Here is an 18,412-nt window from a genome sequence, read left to right as displayed (position 1 = left end):
CTAAGTGAAGTAAGCGAGAAAGAGAAATACCACATAATATCAATTTATATGTAGAATCTTAAAAAAAGACAAACAAACTTATTTACAAAACAAAAACAGACTCACAGACATAGAAAACAAACTTATGGTTACCAGGGGAGAAAGGGAGTGGGAAGGGATAAGTTGGGAGTTCAAGATTTGCAGATACTGACTAATATATGTAAAATAGATAAACAACAAGTTCATACTGTATGGCACAGGGAACATTATTCAATATCCTGTAGTAGCCTACAGTGAAAAAGAATATGAAAACAAATATATGTATGTTTCATGTATGATTGAAGCATTGTGCTGTACACCAGAAATTGACACAACATTGTAAACTGACTATACTTCACTATATATCTATATATATATCTATCTATATCTATATCTATATCTATATCTATAGATAGATAGATAGATATACAAAAAAAAAGAATAAATTGTGGCTTTTCTATTGGGTGAGGAGGCCAGGCTGCAAAGTATTCCAGCCTTTTTTATACCAATAATCACCATTTTAAAAAGGAATTCATGCTAAATATCAGTGGGAGCAAAATATCCAATTCAGAAGGCTCTTTTGGGTGTAAGTATACCCAGCACTCACTGGGCTTGTGACTATTACAGAGAAATAGTTCCAAATTGCACTCTGTACTGTCTGGCCTAAATTGTTTTCCTTTACTTTTGTCTTTTTTTTTTTTTACTTTTATATTGTTTATCAATAGTAGTTTTTAGATATGAGGTAGTTGAATATTGGACTTCCCATAAGACATTTATAAAGACTTCTGCCAGAAATCAAGTATATTTAAAGATTACATGATATTTCCTTTCCAAGTGAAAGGAAGAAGAAAAAAAAAAAAAACTCCTCCTTCTTCATGACGTTCCCCTCCCAGCTGTGTCTATAAAACCTGGAGAAAATGCCAGCAAGTTGACGCTGGTTTGTGACTTTTACTTTGCCATTTGCAAAATGACCAGGGGAAATTTTAAGAGCAGCTGATCAAAGCTCAGCCTAGTTTTGAGTGCCGACGCAGAAGCCGACTACCATGTGAAACTGATGTTGCGTTATGAAATGATGGCTTTAAAGTAACTCGCTCTTCCCCTCTTGTCATACAGGCTTTTCCACGCTGTCCCTGGCCGACCAGATGAGCCTTTTGCAGAGTGCGTGGATGGAAATTCTGATCCTTGGTGTTGTGTACCGGTCTCTTTCCTTTGAGGATGAACTCGTCTATGCAGATGATTACATAATGGATGAAGACCAGTCCAAATTAGCAGGCCTTCTTGACCTAAATAATGCCATCCTGCAGCTGGTGAAGAAATACAAGAGCATGAAGCTGGAGAAAGAAGAATTTGTCACCCTCAAAGCGATAGCGCTTGCTAATTCAGGTCGGCACATTGACATGACCGTTGTTATGTTTTCCTATTATGTCAGTTTTACCTCTTCCCTGAACTTCTTCTTCAGGGATTTGCTAGATCCAGTTGCGAATCCTGTCCGAGTCAGCAAAATTATAATCATTCTGGCTTTTAGTGAAAAGGTAGAAAAAAATTAATTAAAAGGGAATTATTTATTTTACTTGTTTATTGAAAGCTGTGACACTTTTAATCACCTAATTCATTGACTAACTTGAACCATGGCAGAGCAAAAGCTTGTGCAGAAGTAGTGGAAATGGACCCTCTCAGGACAAAATTGTCTTGTTTGCACAAGTGAAAATAAGCGTGAGTTACACACACAAACCATTTTTTCCACTTGAAAATGCAAATTTTGCCATTGGTATATTTAGGGATGCTTTGCATTTTGGTTATCATAGAATACTCAGTTTTCTTCTGTTCTTGAATTCACTACAAGTTAAATACTGCCAAAGGAGTGTTTCCCTCAAAGGTATTACCTATGCATTAAGGGTTAGGAGGTATGAGAATAAATGGTCTTTACATTAGAACTGAAATGTATTAAAATAGGGAGCAACCTCTGATAAGTAAAAATCGTTGGTGCTTTGTTGTTTTCTCCTTTGTGCCTCTCCCGATGCTTTATTGTAGTCTTAAGTCTCTTTCAGCATTTGCATAAAGTCCAGGATAGATCCCTCCTTAATGACGTGCTGATCTTTAGATACCTGCATGTCAATAACAAGCTCTGATGCTATGTACCATTGACAGTCACACCGTGCCCCTCCATCTGCTTTTGTTTTGACCCTATCTTTGAACTTTATCTTGGTTGCCGGCCAGTAGTTTTCCCTTTAATTACAAGAAGGAAACTGTCAATAAAATCTGTTAAATGGGATGCAATGAGTGGCTTGAATGGGCGGACGGCTATTTGTTCAAATTCTGCAGCATTCAAGGTATTGACAGTTTGTTTTCTGGGGCCATATGTGACGATCAATCTCAGGCTGGGCTCAGCCGCGCTGAAAAATGAAAAACCAGATTGCTTTTGCTTACTTGTGGATGACGACTTTGTGATTTGGCGCGGTCCTAGTGAGATGAGACCTTCTGCCCAAATTGCCCCCTTGAGAGCCAGGGACGCGTGACTGTTTTTAGAAATAATTTTTAATTGATTTTGTAATTAACAGTTCATCTACAATATTGATGCATGAATCCTTGGACTGATGGGAGGGAAATTGTTTTCAACAATGAAGTTGTACTTTCCTATTTGTCTTCATAATGGAGTTTAGCATTTCACACTTTTAATTGCAAGCGTAGTCCTCTTCCTCATCACACCATTCACTTCTCTCCTGCTCCCCTGTGAAACTGTAAAATATGATTCCTTATGACAAATGGCTTTGTTGTCACAAACCTTCAGGAACCCCTTCCCTGCTCTCTGAAAGGCCAAAGTGGGAGATGGGATAGAAATTTTCTGAGAATGTATTAGTTTGCATGGACATCACATTGCAGCATCTCTCATAATTAGATGAAAGATTTTGCAGCAGGGGATTGGGAAGGCTTTTTATTTGGAAATCATATAAGCAATTCTAATTTGATACATTTACTTGGTTAATTATTTTTAAAATGCAGCCAGGGCGTTTTATATCTTTTGTGTCTCAAATTGCTTTTTTAAATTATTAACTAATCATGAATGCTGAGCAATGCTAAAACTTTATCATCAAAATTGCTAAAATTTTATCATTTTAGATGTTAGATGCATACTTTATGGCTATGGATTATAATTTAGAATACCTGAATTAATTAGCAGCAGCATTTCTGTCTCTGTTGTTTAGAAGTATAATCATTAATATTTTGATATATAGATATTCGAATCCCACATACTCTGCTGTTAGGGGGAGGAAGTGACCTACTTTCAAGGAGTGACTGGTGATTAGAAAGTCTTTAAAGAACTAGTCAGTTTACTGTTTCTTGTTTTAAGCCAAAAACAGTCAACGAACCCTCTCCTTTTTCTCTTATCATAGTACTCTGTAGCACTTTTTCACAGAAATTTCTTCATGTTCTAATATTCTTCAGCTTCTTAATGCCAAGAAAAAGTAATTGAATCAGAGTCCATAATAAAGGAGTAAGGATTAAGTACTTCAAGGACTATTTTCATGTCTAAATTGTGCCACCTCTTCTGTGTTGTATAAAGGTGGCCCTCCAGTCCAAAGCCCCAGCATTTCAGCTTGGAGTCAACCACTCAGAAAGTCACTTTATTTGAGACTGCCACTATGATGCTATTTTATTTCCTCTTTTTGACCCATCATTTGAAGGACAGCAATAAAGCTGTAAATTCAATCTTGCTCCAAGCCAGCATTTCTTAAACTACTCCTAAACATGTCAATATGAAAATATTCGAATATTTTTCATAAACACCCCAAAAGCTTGTAGACTTTCTTTTAGTGTTTAGAAATTTCAGATTAACGTAAGTGTCTTTTTGTGGGGAAAAAAATTTGTTTTAGTGTTATTTATAGAAGTAGCTCACATTCCTTGTATGGCTGTAGATGTTAGCAACTATTGTCTCATTAATCTAAATTCCAGTTTATCTTAAACATCTGTCTTTATTCAATAATTATAAATGTTGTGCTTATGCTTGGGAAACAGGGCATTGGCTTTTTGATAATGGTTGTCATATTTTTTGTAGCTCTGTTTCTGTCACATGTGAATTCAGGAATATTTATAACACCAGGAAGCCATGCCCTATCTTCAGGTATATTGCCCAAAAAACCAATCTATCATGAGCTAATAGTCTAATTCTCACATTCAAATACTTGAAAACCCTAAGTAATTGTCCCAATTTTTTTTTGCATTTTTTTTATTGAAGTATAGTCAGTTTACAATGTGTCAATTTCTGGTATACAGCATAATGTTTCAGTCAGACATCTACAAAGTTAAGAAACTTACAGCCTCAGTTAAAATACATTTAAAATTTGTAAAATACATACAAAATTCTCTATTTTGGAGTGCCAACAACCTCTTGAACAGGATTACATCCCTGATACATCTCTGTGTGATTGAATTTAAACAGGAAAATTTAGGTCACAGTTTTAACACTGCTTTCTCACATATACACCAAGAAGTTTAGACTGATCTCTAGAATCATTTGGGAGAATCCTATGATTCTATCATTAATTTTTCTGTCTTTTTGGGAAAATATAGTGAAATATTACTACAAGCATTTTGGGTAAACGTGTATCATGCGATTCGGTGCCCTCAGTTGGTTCTGTTGATTCTTATGTCTAAAATTAGTTTGAAACTGTTACCACTGGCCCCAGGGTATTATATACATTTTTATATAGTGGGAGATTAAAAGCAGTGTAAGATTAAGAATTACTTTTAGCCTGATCATTCTCTTTTGCTTAAGTCGGGAGACCTTCAAGCACCATAGCTGCCCCTCCCATCCCAGCTGTTACCACCCTCGCCCCACCCCCCCAACCTACAGCCCTGCCAGCCCCACCCATTTTCAAGAATAAATAGAATCCACATGTGTAAAATTTGATTTTCCTTTTACTTGTACACAGTATTACTGGGATAATAGCATCTCTTGCAGTAAAGCTACAAATCATATTTTGGTCATTAATTTAAAATCATTAGTAATTATACCCCATCATGACAGTATTTCATTCTCAAGGATAAATGGTATATGTGCAGAATGTGGTGTGATTTCCGGGGATAAAAACTGTATGATTGCTTGTTGGAGACCAGAACAGGGGTCATGTTTCATTGGCCTATTTGGGCCCTCATACAAGTTTGGACTGGTGTTTCTTAATATTTTTTCATTATCACTCTCTCAGGATAGGCTCTTTAGATATGTTTTTTTCCTAATAAGTCCCCAACAAAATATTAATATCACAAATATACTTTATATCTGTTTATGTCCTGTGTGTGTATATATATATATAGAGAGAGAGAGAGAGAGATGCAATTTACCTAAAAAAAGAGATCATTTTCCTATTTTAAAATTCCAAATTTCACTTTCTTTGAGAATGCATGGTTTAGACACCTGTTTTTTGCTCTGTAAAATGAGGCAGGTGAATTAAATACCATCTAATATCTCCTATCTGGTCTAAAATTTTTATGTCAGTTAATTTTAAGAGAGGGTGGTGAGTTTGGTCTTATATTTTTTGTGTGGTTTGGTCTTATGTTTTGTGTGTGGTGTGTGTGTGTACTTGTGCTGAATTTGTAATAGAGAGATATTAACATCATCACAGATCTAAATAACTAGTGAAAAACCTCTTCAGTTCTTTACTGTCTACTGGGCTCTCAAACAATTTTACCAAAATTTTGACTGAATTTGCTGGTTTGATACTCAGGAGATAGTTTTAGCTATTGGTCAAAGAGATTAGCCTTTTTTAGACTCTTTGTGTAGACATTTCTCTTTTATTTGTTTGGCCTCTGCTGGGGAAGCTTGTGTGATTCCCACAACATGCCTTTTAGTTACACAGGTCCAGCATCATTGTACAAGGGATAGAAGGGATCTGATGAAGGTGTGTGGCTACAGTGAGGCAGAGGGTTGGACCCTCTGAACCTCGCTATCAATGAGCGATTTCTATTCCACAAATAGGTATATGCCATATCTTTAAAGTGTCAATAAATAAGACTTTAGCCACTGCAATTTCATATCTGCCACCCTAATTTAGTATTTCAAATTTAGTTTAGAATTTTTTCCCAAGTTCATTTATCTTTCTGTCTTCTTGGAGTTATAGTAGTGTAAAACCAACCAGGAAAGTAACGAAAAGAATTGGAGACAAAATGTTTACCAGATTATAGCATTTTGTAAAAAATGAATATGGGTAGGTTTTTTTGTGTGGCAGGTAGATATTTATTCTTAACTTTTACCCAGATCAAATCATAATTCATACTATCAGGCAAATAAGAAATCAGTAGTATGCCTTTCTATCTCCTGGTCTACTTCTCTTTGGTTTTGGCTCAGATCTGCCATCACTGTTTGGATTATTTTAATTTTGTTTTGGATGCTCTTTTTGGGAGTAAGTTTGTTTTTTTTTAATTTAATGCAACTCTTAAGTTTCATGCATATTATGATAATTCAAAATTTAAAAATAAAGCTGGTTCTCGAATGTTTCTTAACATGTTCCGTGATCATGGTGCCTTTACCTAATATGGGAAATATTTGCTGCAGGAATCTGTGCTTTCATCCTACGTAATCAGCACATCAGATCTTCTGCAAATTGCTTTACTCCTAGGAGTTGACATAATATAACACTGTTTTCTTTTGTGGGTCTTAATATGACAAGCAGTCTGTTACAAAAGGTCATGGGCAGATCATGGTGCAGATCATTTAGGATGTTCTGGAAGGTTGAAATATTTACCACCCAAGCTGGTATCAGCGTTCACTTCCTGAGTATAGTTGTCTTTACCACTTTTAGCACTAGGAGTTAGGAACCTTCTAGAAAAGGGTAAGATACCAGAGGGAGAGAGAAGGCCTTGGGTACATGTAGGGTTATAGAAAAAAAACATCAGGGAAATTCGATTATGCCAGATACACAGAACAAATAATAACTTGCGATTTGAAAGGGGAGCCTGGGAAAGAAAGAATGGGCCACGAGGGTCCTCCGTGGTTTAACATTTTATATAAATACAGTGTGAGAGTGACCCTGGGGCTGGTGTAAATGTAGGGGAAGGCAGGCCTGATAGCCCGAGCAAGAACCGAGGAACCAGGCCTCCAAAAAAGTGTGTGTGTGTGTCAATGCACAGCTAGAAAATCGAAAGTCCTATCTCACCATGGTTAAGCACAAAATCGGAGTTATCATCATGATTTCCAATGTTAGAATTATGACTTCTTGGGCTGGAAAAGACCTGGATGGTCTTCTGAGTCAACCTCCTGCTTGATATGTGAACAGCTCCCTAGGTGTTTCTGCCGGGTGCTTCCATAGTCTTGATAGGAATTCTGCTCCACTCACTACTTTCTAGAAGGGACCTTTACATCAGCTTTCTCACTACCCATCTCTCTCTCTATCTCTTTCACCATTTTAATGTGAACTAAAACATAGATTAAGAAAACACAGCCCCCCCACCCCAAACCAAATGTGTGACTTAATGAGTGTATTTGTTTCCTCTGGCTGCTCTAGCAAGCCACTGCAACGTGGTGGCTTTGAGCGGCACACATTGTTTCTCCCAGGGTTCTGGAGGTCAGAGGTCCGTAATCAATTTCACCAAGTTAAAGACAAGGTGTGGACAGGGCCACACTCGCTCTGGAAGCTCTAAGGAAGAACCTGATTCCTGGCCTTTTCCAGCTTCTACTGTGGTGTTCCTTGCAATCCTTGCCCACGGCCCCTCCCTTTATCTTCAAAGCCATCCCTGTGCCATTTTGCTTCAGTGGCAACATTGCCTTCTTCTTCCTTTGCCCCCCTCTTAGAAGGATACTTGATTTCACTGATGGCCGACCTAGATAATTTAGGATACTGTCCCATATCACAGTGTCCTAAATCCTAAACTTTGAAGTCCATTTTGCCACATAAGGTAACATTCAGGGCCCAGGGATGGACTACCTGGATATCTTTGGAGCTGTTTGCTGCCTACCACATTGGATATATAAGCAAGGTCAAGAAATAAAACTTTGGGGGGAGGGTATAGCTCTAGTGGTAGAGCACATGCTTAGCATGCATGAGGTCATAGGTTCAATCCCCAGTACCTCCTCTAAAAATAAATAAATGCTAAATAAATCTAATTACCTTCCCCAACCAATAAATAAATAAATAAATAAATAAGAAATAAAACTTTGTGAGGTATCCCGGAAACTCTCCTGTGTGTCTTGTCCCAATCTCTGTCGCCTCCCTTCCCACAATAGTATAAAAGTTCCTCTTTCATTTTCACGTTCTTATAGTTCATCTGTTGCAAAGCCAGGGCATTTGACTGGCAGAATCCCCCACAGTCTGCACTTTACAGAGCACATGTTCGAGGTGCAGCTCAGCATGTTTCTCTGCACTTTGCATCTTGTACAAATTGGCAGTGGGATCCAAAGGGTTTAATCAGATTTGGTTTCTAGACCTATGGGTGGGGTGTTGTTCTCTAGGGGGCATATAATGCCTCATTGTCTCTCTTCTAGTGACAGTAGCAGCCATTGGTGCTCATGCCCTCAATTCACGACGATTTGTAATTTTAACAATTCTTTTTTCACTCAGTAGTTGGGATACTTACACAAAGAAATGCTTTCTCTCATCTCTTATTTGGTTACCAATGATACAGGCTGCATAGGAAAGGCAAGGTAAATGCTTGACTATTTCCACCTATTCACCAGGTTTCAAGGTGAAGAATGGGCACCCTGTCTTTTTCATGTCATTGTAAAGACATGTATTTAAATATATTTGATGAATTTCAATCAATTGCAATTTTAATTCTTTTTAAAGTTTAAATTTCCCCATTTGGGTCAGAGGGACCCTCTTCAGGTTAGCATCTGGCATCTTTTTGAATGACTTAGTAGTTGTAGATACTGTCTTTCCTTTCTTATGACAAGAAGTTCCATACTCATCTTAAATATTTCCTGGCTGGGGCATGGAATTCGATTACAACCTGGGGGCTAGTGGTACTCATTACTGCATTCCTGGGTTGGCCAACCTTCCTAGGCCCCTTCAGTGGACAGAGCTAGGAACACACACACAGACACACTATAATACTGGTTTTGTGTGTGTGTGTTTGTGTGTGTGTGTATTTGGGGAATATCTGTTCACTTAGATTTTTTTGCTAAATGTTGTCTGTGGGTTTTCAGTTTTGCTGTTTAGTTGCTCTGTTCTTTCATGTGCAGATTTGGAGAGAGTAAAAGTTTTTGCTGCCACCACTGCTACCATCCTGGAATACAGTTGACGTATTTTTAATCAAAGCATTATGATTGGCATATTTTTAAAAAGTATAAGTCTAACCATCTATGTTAATCAAGAGCCGTTAGCCATGGCAGTCAACCCAGGTGCCTTGGATCTCAGCCGATGTAACTGAGAGGATCACTTTGTTAGACTCCTTATAATTGTATATAGAAATTTGGAGATGCAAATTCCCTTTTAGCAAAAAGACGTTTGCTCACGTTGCTGTCTTTTTCATCATAGTGTGTTTCACTCCTTGGGTGATTAGAGAGTCACATCGGCTCTGCCTTTACTACCTCTCTTGGTGTCGGCAGCTTACAAACGCTGAAGAAAATCAGTGCCTGTGTGTTCCACAGAAAAGGTTACTCTGAGTGTTGGTTTATAGTAGGTGCTAGACTTGACTGAATATGCTGTGTCTATTTCTAATATTCCATTCTATCCTCAAAATAAGATTTGGCACCATTGAGAAAATATTGCCAAGGATGAGTTCCAAGTCCTGAAGACAGTTCCCAAAAAGAGCTTGGGCATTCTGGAGTAGCTCTGCCCAATGGGACAGTAATTGGTATTTTTACCGTTAGAGAAGGGCAGTGTTTATTCCAGGTAAGATATAAAAATAAAATCTTCTTTTGCTATGGCTCTAAGTCTCTGAATTTTGCAGCTATAGGTATAAGGATATTTAACTGTCTTCTCAAAATAAATGATCTGAGCTAGACATGTCCCTTTTGGATTCCACTTTACGTGGGGAAATACTGGAATTTAACAAAAGAGTTCTATTTCATTATTGGATGTTGAAACTTCATATCTGAGTGGCACTATTCATATCACTTGAACTCTGGTTATCTTTTGAAATCTTGATTATTTTTAGAATAGCATTTGTTTATCTTAGTGTCTACTTCAGTGGGTCTCAACCCTGGCTTGGCCATAGAATCACCTAGATTTTGAAAAATACTGATGTTTTGCATCCAGCTCCAACTTTTTGATTTAATAAATGTAGTCTTGGGCCAGGGCATCCTGTCTTTTTTTTTTTTTTTTAAACTCACGTGGCATTTTTAATGTTCAGCTCTGCCCTGTCTAGTTAGTTCATAAACCTATGATTTCCATTATTAAGTTTAGCGGGCTCCCATTAGCACAAATGCTGGGGCAATTTCCTTTAAAACATAAAGTGAAAAAAAAAAAAAACCAACTCAGTACCGACAACCAAAGTTAAATAATTACATAAAGTAATGCCAGTTCTATTGAGCTTGGCATAAATGTATAAATTTAGCCCAAAGAACAAAACAGAGATGAAAGCCAAGGAGCCAGAACTTGAACTAGGATCCCTAATGGAGATTAATATTTTCTTCAGCAGTCTGCCAGCTGAATCATAGTCTAATTAAATAGTTCAGATTTAGTGAGCTTGCATTTAAAGTATAAGCAGATCCGAGAATGGGCAAAGCTAAAACAAGTTAGAATCTTTTCTGTAAATGAGAAGTTAAATTATCATAGTAATTTGATTAAATCATTTTAAATCTCTCAAGCTAAATCACAGCCTTTAAAGAATAGTTTGAAGTCTTAATTGCTGTTTGTGAGCATATCTCTCTGCTATTTGTTCTCGCCTCATTTCCTGTGACATCCTGTAATATATCTCCTGCCGGGCAAGAGGAGTGGGGAAGGCAAGACTTAGGGGGGACAGGGGTCAGAGGTGAGGTGACTGTACAGCTGACTTCAAGCATTTAAAGATCCGCCATGTCGAAGAAGGAAATATATCTTGTACTGTTCCAGTAGTTAGAACCAGGACCCCAGGATGGAAGTTGGAGGCAGATTTGGGAAAATATGAAGAAGACATTTTTAACAATTAGTTCTGTCCCTTATAAAGTAAGATGCTCTGCAGACAATTGGCAATGTCTTCATTAGAATATTGTAGAGAAGATTCTTGATGAAGATGGAAGGTGGAGTGAGATGAGCTCAGAGGATCATTTCAATTCTTAAAGAAAAAGGGAGGGTGGGGCTACCATGTCCACTGTTACAAATTTTGGCAGCACACTGTGATTCAAAGAAATCTGAGTTTAAGCCTACTCTGACACTTGGTAGCAGTGCCACCTGCTTGCAGAGAGGTTGGGAGGTGAATGAGGCAATGGTCACATCAGGGGCCTCACCCAAAATGAGGACTTAAAAATAGTATATTTATAATATTTATTCTGCTTTTTCAAAAATCAGTCTGATTGGAAAATAGTTATTTTGTTTCAATTTTGTCTGTAAAGAATGCAGTTCCTTTTTTCCTCATCCATTTCTTCCCCTCTGTTTTCACTTCGCGTGCTCACTTTTAGTCCCAGGACAAGTTGGGTACCCAAGTCTATTTCATTACCATTCCCTTATGTCCAAGGTCAGTCTTTTTTGTACCTAGACATTCGCCATTAGTGTGTGTCCATGCCCACCATTTTCCCTTCAGACAGCATTTCAGTGCATAGAAAGAAAAATATCAAAATATGTTGTCATCTCCAAGACGATGTTTTTGTCATTTACATTACCCACCCCTGGACAACTTTGGAAATTCTGTGTGCTTGTTTCTAAGAGAAGACACGCAGGAAGTGGATGGGGTTACTAGGGTGAAAGGAACCAGATTGGAGGAAGCTTAGGTAGAAATATTCCATCAGGAAAGGCCAGGGTAAATGTTGGGGGAAATCTTGAGTTCCACTCCAGGACCCACCATCAACATTTCCAACCTGGAAGAATTCCTTCTTTTGGCTCCACCAGGCAGAAATCGAGTCTTCAGTAGTAAACACTTATAAACAGCTATAATCCAGATTATTCACAACTCTTTTAAAGAAACATGTTATTAACCACCCCAAGTGAAAGGTGGTCAGTTCACCAATGATGTGATGAAATGACTTTAAAGTGACAATGTAAAGGAAAAAACAGGAAACAAAATACAAAGAAGTTTTAAGAACATTTACTGGTTATAACCATCAATTTTTAATTACTTTCTTATAATTTTTTTGATCATATGTTTAGCTACTTGATTGTAAACTACATGTCCTCTCTCTTTTTGTGCATGTGATCTGATATTTGAATTATAGGAAAGATTAGGCTAACTACATATATCTTAGAGCTCTGCATTCTCAGAGAACTAGAATTATTAAACATGAAGAATCCCCCAAAGACTCCATTATGTGTAATTAACAGATAAACTGTCATCAGAATCAATAAAACGTGCTAAATGATTCAAACTTGTATATAATTAAGTGTCTGTTTTAGAGCTAGAGCTGTAACTTTTATTTTTTTTCTTCCACATCTCACATTTCTTGCAAGAATAATTGTGGCAACCCTGTTAACCCTTTCCTTGCTTGACTGAATTCGATTTTCAAATTAGTCACTTAAGGCCAAAGTTCACCTTCACAAGTGTGAAAAGTATTTCAGAATTCATTAATCTAAAGAGTTCATTTGTTTTTCTGTAGAGAAGCGGACTATGTAAGGAGGCTTTAATGAACTGTTAACAGTACACTAAAAATCCTGAAAGGATGAGCAATTTATTGGGATTTCTGTGTACAGAACATAGTGCTAGAGCCAGTGTATATACATGGAGTTCTTAAAATTTTGGTTATCAACTTTTTTTTTTTTTTTTTTGCCTTTTGGTAAATATGGGCTTTTTGTACACAAGATCTGAATTTTAGACAGCTTTCCCTCAACAGCACTTAGAATAACTTTTTAAATAGATGGCCTTTTATAATTGTTGAATGAATGAATAAATACATGAATAATACATAAATTAAACAACAAGAAATATATATATATATATATATATATATATATATATATATATATAAACAGCTAAGATTATAATCTGTTAAAACAAAGCCTTCTCTTGCTCAGTCTCAGGAGGGGAAAAAAAACTCTAGTGTTTTAAATATTGGATGTTTTGTAGTCATTCCCATGTTCTAAGTCAGTATTGGAAATGATCTACTAGAGTGAAATTTAGAAAAATAAAATCGAGATTTTGGAAATGTGAGTGTCTCCGAGCAAATCACAGCATAGAGAGGTTGAAGAATAAGACGGCCATTTCATAACTCTCGTCTGCAGAGGTGTTTATTATTATTAATGCTGTTGTTTGTACTTCCGCCTTGTCGCGCAGACTCCATGCACATAGAAGATGTCGAAGCCGTTCAGAAGCTTCAGGACGTCCTCCACGAGGCCCTGCAGGATTACGAGGCCGGCCAGCACATGGAAGACCCTCGCAGGGCTGGGAAGATGCTGATGACGCTGCCCCTCCTGAGGCAGACCTCCACCAAGGCAGTGCAGCACTTCTACAACATCAAACTGGAAGGCAAAGTCCCCATGCACAAACTTTTTTTGGAAATGCTGGAGGCCAAGGTCTGACTAAAAGCTTCCTGGGCCATCCTATCCTGCACGCTGAAAAAGGGAAAAATCAACCCAAGAGTGATGTTGAAGAAACGTAGAGTTTAGTTAACAACATGAGAAATCAACAGACTGCCCTGATAACTTAGCAGCGAGACAACGAAGCAGCTTTCAGACGCCTCCGCATCTCCCTGATGAGTTTCTTTGTACCTTATCTCATCTTTTCTCCCTTTTTTTTTTTCCTCTTTGTTTTTTTTCTCCCTGCCTTATTCCTCCTACCCTTCATTTCTTGCTTCCTTCATTGCTGGTTCCCTCTCTCTCTCATTTCCTCCCTTCCTTCCTTCCCCTCTTGCCTTTTTCCTCCCTCTTTTCTCATCCTCCCCATTTCTTTTATATTTTAATAGCTCTAGTTGTAAGAAAATTTCCCTTCCTTTCTTTCCTTTCCCTCCCTCCCTCCCTTCTTTCTTTCCTTCCTTCCTTCTGCTGCTGAACTTTTAAAAGAGGTCTCTAATTGGAGAGAGATGGAAGCCAGCCCTGCCAAAGGATGGAGATCCATAATATGGATACCAGTGAACTTCTTGTGAACCATAAGGTCCCCAGTGACTAAGGAATCAAAGAGAGAGAACCAACGTACCTGAAAGTACAGCGCAACGGAAACAAATTGACTGAGTGCAGTATTAGATTCCACGGGAGCAGCCTCTAATTAGACGACTTCAGCCACTTTGCATCGGCTGCTTCTTATCATTGCTTTCCCATCTAGATCAGTTACAGCCATTTGATTCCTTAATTGTTTTTTCAAGTCTTCCAGGTATTTGTTAGTTTAGCTACTATGTAACTTTTTCAGGGAATAGTTTAAGCTTTATTCATTCATGCAATACTAAAGAGAAATAAGAATACTGCAATTTTGTGCTGGCTTTGAACAATTATGAACACTAATGAAGGACAAATGAATCCTGAAGGAAGATTTTTAAAAATGTTTCATTTCTTCTTACAAATGGAGATTTTTTTGTACCAGCTTTACCACTTTTCAGCCATTTATTAATATGGGGATTTAACTTACTCAAGCAATAGTTGAAGGGAAGGTGCATATTATCACGGATGCAATTTATGTTGTGTGCCAGTCTGGTCCCAAACATCAATTTCTTAACACGAGCTCCAGTTTACTTAAATGTCCACTGACACAAAGGATTAGATTACACCTACAGTGACTTCGCATGGTCACACACGTAAGCACCGCACACGGAATACAGATCCGTAGAATTATCAGGAGTGCACCTCTCCACCCGGGAGGTGCAGTTGCCATATGATTTCTAGCTGCTGCGGTGGTTAGGAATGAGATACTGCCTGTTTGCAAAGTTACAGACCTTGTCCCAGAAGGAGCTGTGAGCCAGTATTCATTTAAGAGGCAATAAGGCAAATGCCAGAATTTGAAAAAAAACAAAAACAAAAACAAAAAATCATCAAAGACAGCAGACGCCTGACCAAATTCTAAAACCTAAACCTATATGAGTTTATTCATTTAGGAATGTTTGTTTAAATTAATCTGCAGTTTTTACCAAGAGCGAATAAGCCACTCTATGGGCTTTTCCACCAGTATTGTCACAGCAAGAAAGTCAGTCAGGTTCCAGACTGTTAAGAGGTGTAATCTAATGAAGAAATCAATTAGATGCCCCCGAAATCTGCAGTCGCTGAACAACCAGTAAACAGTAACCTCCATCAAATGCTATACCAATGGACCAGTGTTAGTAGCTGCTCCCTGTACTATGTGAACAGTCTTATTCTATGTACACAGATGTAATTAAAATTGTAATCCTAACAAACAAAAGAAATGTAGTTCAGCTTTTCAATGTTTCATGTTTGCTGTGCTTTTCTGAATTTATGTTGCATTCAAAGACTGTTGTCTTGTTCTTCTCGTGGTGTTTGGATTCTTGTGGTGTGTGCTTTTAGACACAGGGTAGAATTAGAGACAATATTGGATGTACAATTCCTCAGGAGACTACAGTAGTATATTCTATTCCTTACCATTAATAAGGTTCTTCCTAATAATAATTAAGAGATTGAAACTCCAAACAAGTATTCACTACAAACAGATACACATCAAAATCATAATAATATTTTCAAAACAAGGAATAATTTCTCTAATGGTTTATTATAGAATACCAATGTATAGCTTAGAAATAAAACTTTGAATATTTCAAGAATATAGATAAGTCTAATTTTTAAATGCTGTATATATGGCTTTCACTCGATCATCTCTCAGCTGTTGTTATTAACTCGCTCTGTGTTGTTGCAAAACTTTTTTGGTGCGGACACGTTTCCAAAACTATTGCTACTTTGTGTGCTTTAAACAAAATACCCTGGGTCGATGTTTCATCAGCCCAGTGCTAGGAATACTGTGTATCTATCATTAGCTATATGGGACTATATCGTAGATTGTGGTTTCTCAGTAGAGAAGTGACTGTAGTGTGATTCTAGATAAATCATCATTAGCAATTCATTCAGATGGTCAATAACTTGAAATTTATAGCTGTGATAGGAGTTCAGAAATTGGCACGTCCCTTTAAAAATAACAACAGAAAATACAACTCCTGGGATAAAAATAAAAAGGTGCTGATTCTATAAGATTATTTATATACGTAAGTGTTTAAACAGGTTATTTTCCAGAAAGTTTGTGCAGGGTTTAAGTTGCTACTATTCAACCACACTATATGTATAAATAAAATATATACACTATATACGTTGTTTTCACTGTGTCACATTAAAGTACTTGGGCTTCAGAAGTAAGAACCAACCAACTGAAAACACAAGATGGAGAGATGAAAAGATGTGAACAGAAGGAAGTACAATTTTTAGTTTTCAGTTTAATTGACTCGCGGCATTACAAAAGAACACGTATCTCACAAATAGGAAACGCAACTCAAACGTAGATCTAAAAGAACTGCACGGGCTTTAGGATAAATTGCTCATCTTAAACCTCGCTTGAGGTAAGTTTTTTCAAGTTTCAAGCAAGACCATTTACTTAATGTGAAGTTTCGGACAGTTATAAAGGCGTATGTTTTAGCCGTACGATTTTAATTTTTCTTTTGCTTCTTTTAGGTTTGTTCTTATTTAAAGCAATATGATTGTGTGACTACCTGTAGTTACACTTGTGTTTCAATCAGATCAGATTGTTGTATTTATTCCACTATTTTGCATTTAAATGATAACATAAAAGATATAAAAAATTTAAAACTGCTATTTTTCTTATAGAAGAGAAAATGAGTGTTGGTGATTGTATTTTAATTATTTAAGCGTCTCTGTTTACCTGCCTAGGAAAACATTTTATGGCAGTCTTATGTGCAAAGATCGTAAAAGGACAAAAAATTTAAACTGCTTATAATAATCCAGGAGTTGCATTATAGCCAGTAGTAAAAAGAATAATAATAATAATAAAACCTTGTCTATAGCTGTAGATGGGCTTCACATCTGTAAAGCAATCAATTGTATATTTTTGTGATGTGTACCATACTGTGTGCTCCAGCAAATGTCCATTTGTGTAAATGTATTTATTTTATATTGTATATATTGTTAAATGCAAAAAGGAGATATGATTCTGTAACTCCAATCAGTTCAGATGTGTAACTCAAATTATTATGCCTTTCAGGATGATGGTAGAGCAATATTAAACATGCTTCCACTTTTGATTGTTCTTTTGTATGGTGTATTTTTTTTTTCTTTCCCCCTTCCGGTAAAGAACCAAATCAATAAACACTGCCCTTTGTTGCTTCCATTCACAGAGTATCTGGGAGTACCTGCTCCCTAAAAATAAAGTAGGAGTTTAAATAAGAGCTATATAAAGGCTTGTCAGAATGAATTCTAGGGAGCCAAGAGACATTTTGCATATTTAAGAGTATGCAAAGTGTCTCAGGCACATTAGAATTCATTCTGACAAGCCTTTATATAGCTCTTATTTAATCTTAAAGCATCTCCACATCATCCTGCATTACTCAAAATCATCGCCTCTATGTCAATGTCATAACAGAAAACTTTCCCCCTATTTTAAGATCATATTAAAACCTGCTCGAGACGCCTATTATTTCCCTCTATCCACAATTAAATCATGCGCCTGCACTGAGCTCGTCAGCGAGCTGCGGGGCTGGTGGCGCAGCGAGCAGCGCGGAGCGGCTGCCCGGGTTCCTGAGTGGGGAGTCACGCCGCACAGCCTGCAGATCGGTGAGCCTGAGGAGGGGGAGCTGTCTTGGAATTCAGGAGGGTTAAACAGCACTGCTGACAGCCAGCGGCCTCCCCTCGGCGTTTTCTCTGGGAGAGGTTATGGCCCTGGCTGCTCAGGGTCAGCGGCACGTCCCGCCCCTCCTGGAGCCATCACCATCACCCAGGCGCTTTCTTGGCTTCTCTGCCTATCTGGGGAGCGTCTTGTCACTGGGTTTACCCACCGTATTTCTCACCTTTCCGAGGTGGCTGGTTCTCTAGAGAAGCAAGCTGATGACACAAAAGCCCCCACCCCCACCCCACTGCATCCGATTTAGGGGCATGAGATTACCTAAGTCCCTGAGATGCCCCAGCTAGCAAGGGAGCTCAGATTTGCCTTTCCTTTTTGCATAGCCTTTGAGTGGCAAGAGCGCAGCACAGAGCCTGGCATGTTTTCTTCTGGTTATTTTCAAAATACTTGAGTGAAACTGAGACCGTGCAAGAGACAAACCTAAGAAGAACAATGATGTCCTTACTCTTCCAATAGGTCCTCATTTAAAAGTATGTGTGTTACACACACACACCACCCACTTTACACGCTTTTGAGAACTTAAATGTCAGACTTCTCTTGCTGGGTTTTTATAATTCAG

The 18,412-nt window shown here is 37.8% G+C and overlaps 1 protein-coding gene across 16 annotated transcripts in view; it reads left to right on the top strand.

Annotated features, from left to right (window-relative positions):
- The window catches only part of ESRRG (estrogen related receptor gamma), a 580,276-nt gene extending 563,021 nt beyond the window's left edge, over positions 1 to 17,255 (top strand). For all 16 annotated transcript variants that reach the window (XM_074351623.1, XM_045509508.2, XM_074351624.1 and 13 more), the window contains 2 exons: positions 1,132 to 1,401; positions 13,351 to 17,255. In XM_074351623.1, coding sequence (XP_074207724.1) covers positions 1,132 to 1,401; positions 13,351 to 13,595 — 515 coding nt within the window. In that variant the 3' untranslated portion in view covers positions 13,596 to 17,255. The remainder of the gene's footprint in view (positions 1 to 1,131; positions 1,402 to 13,350) is intronic.
- The last annotated feature ends 1,157 nt before the right edge of the window (positions 17,256 to 18,412 follow it).

This window comes from Camelus bactrianus, chromosome 23 (assembly GCF_048773025.1).
Source record: "Camelus bactrianus isolate YW-2024 breed Bactrian camel chromosome 23, ASM4877302v1, whole genome shotgun sequence".
Classification (NCBI taxonomy): Eukaryota; Metazoa; Chordata; class Mammalia; order Artiodactyla; family Camelidae; genus Camelus; species Camelus bactrianus.
The sequence above is the reverse complement of the archived record's forward strand: the minus strand, read 5'-3'. Positions and strand labels throughout refer to the sequence as shown.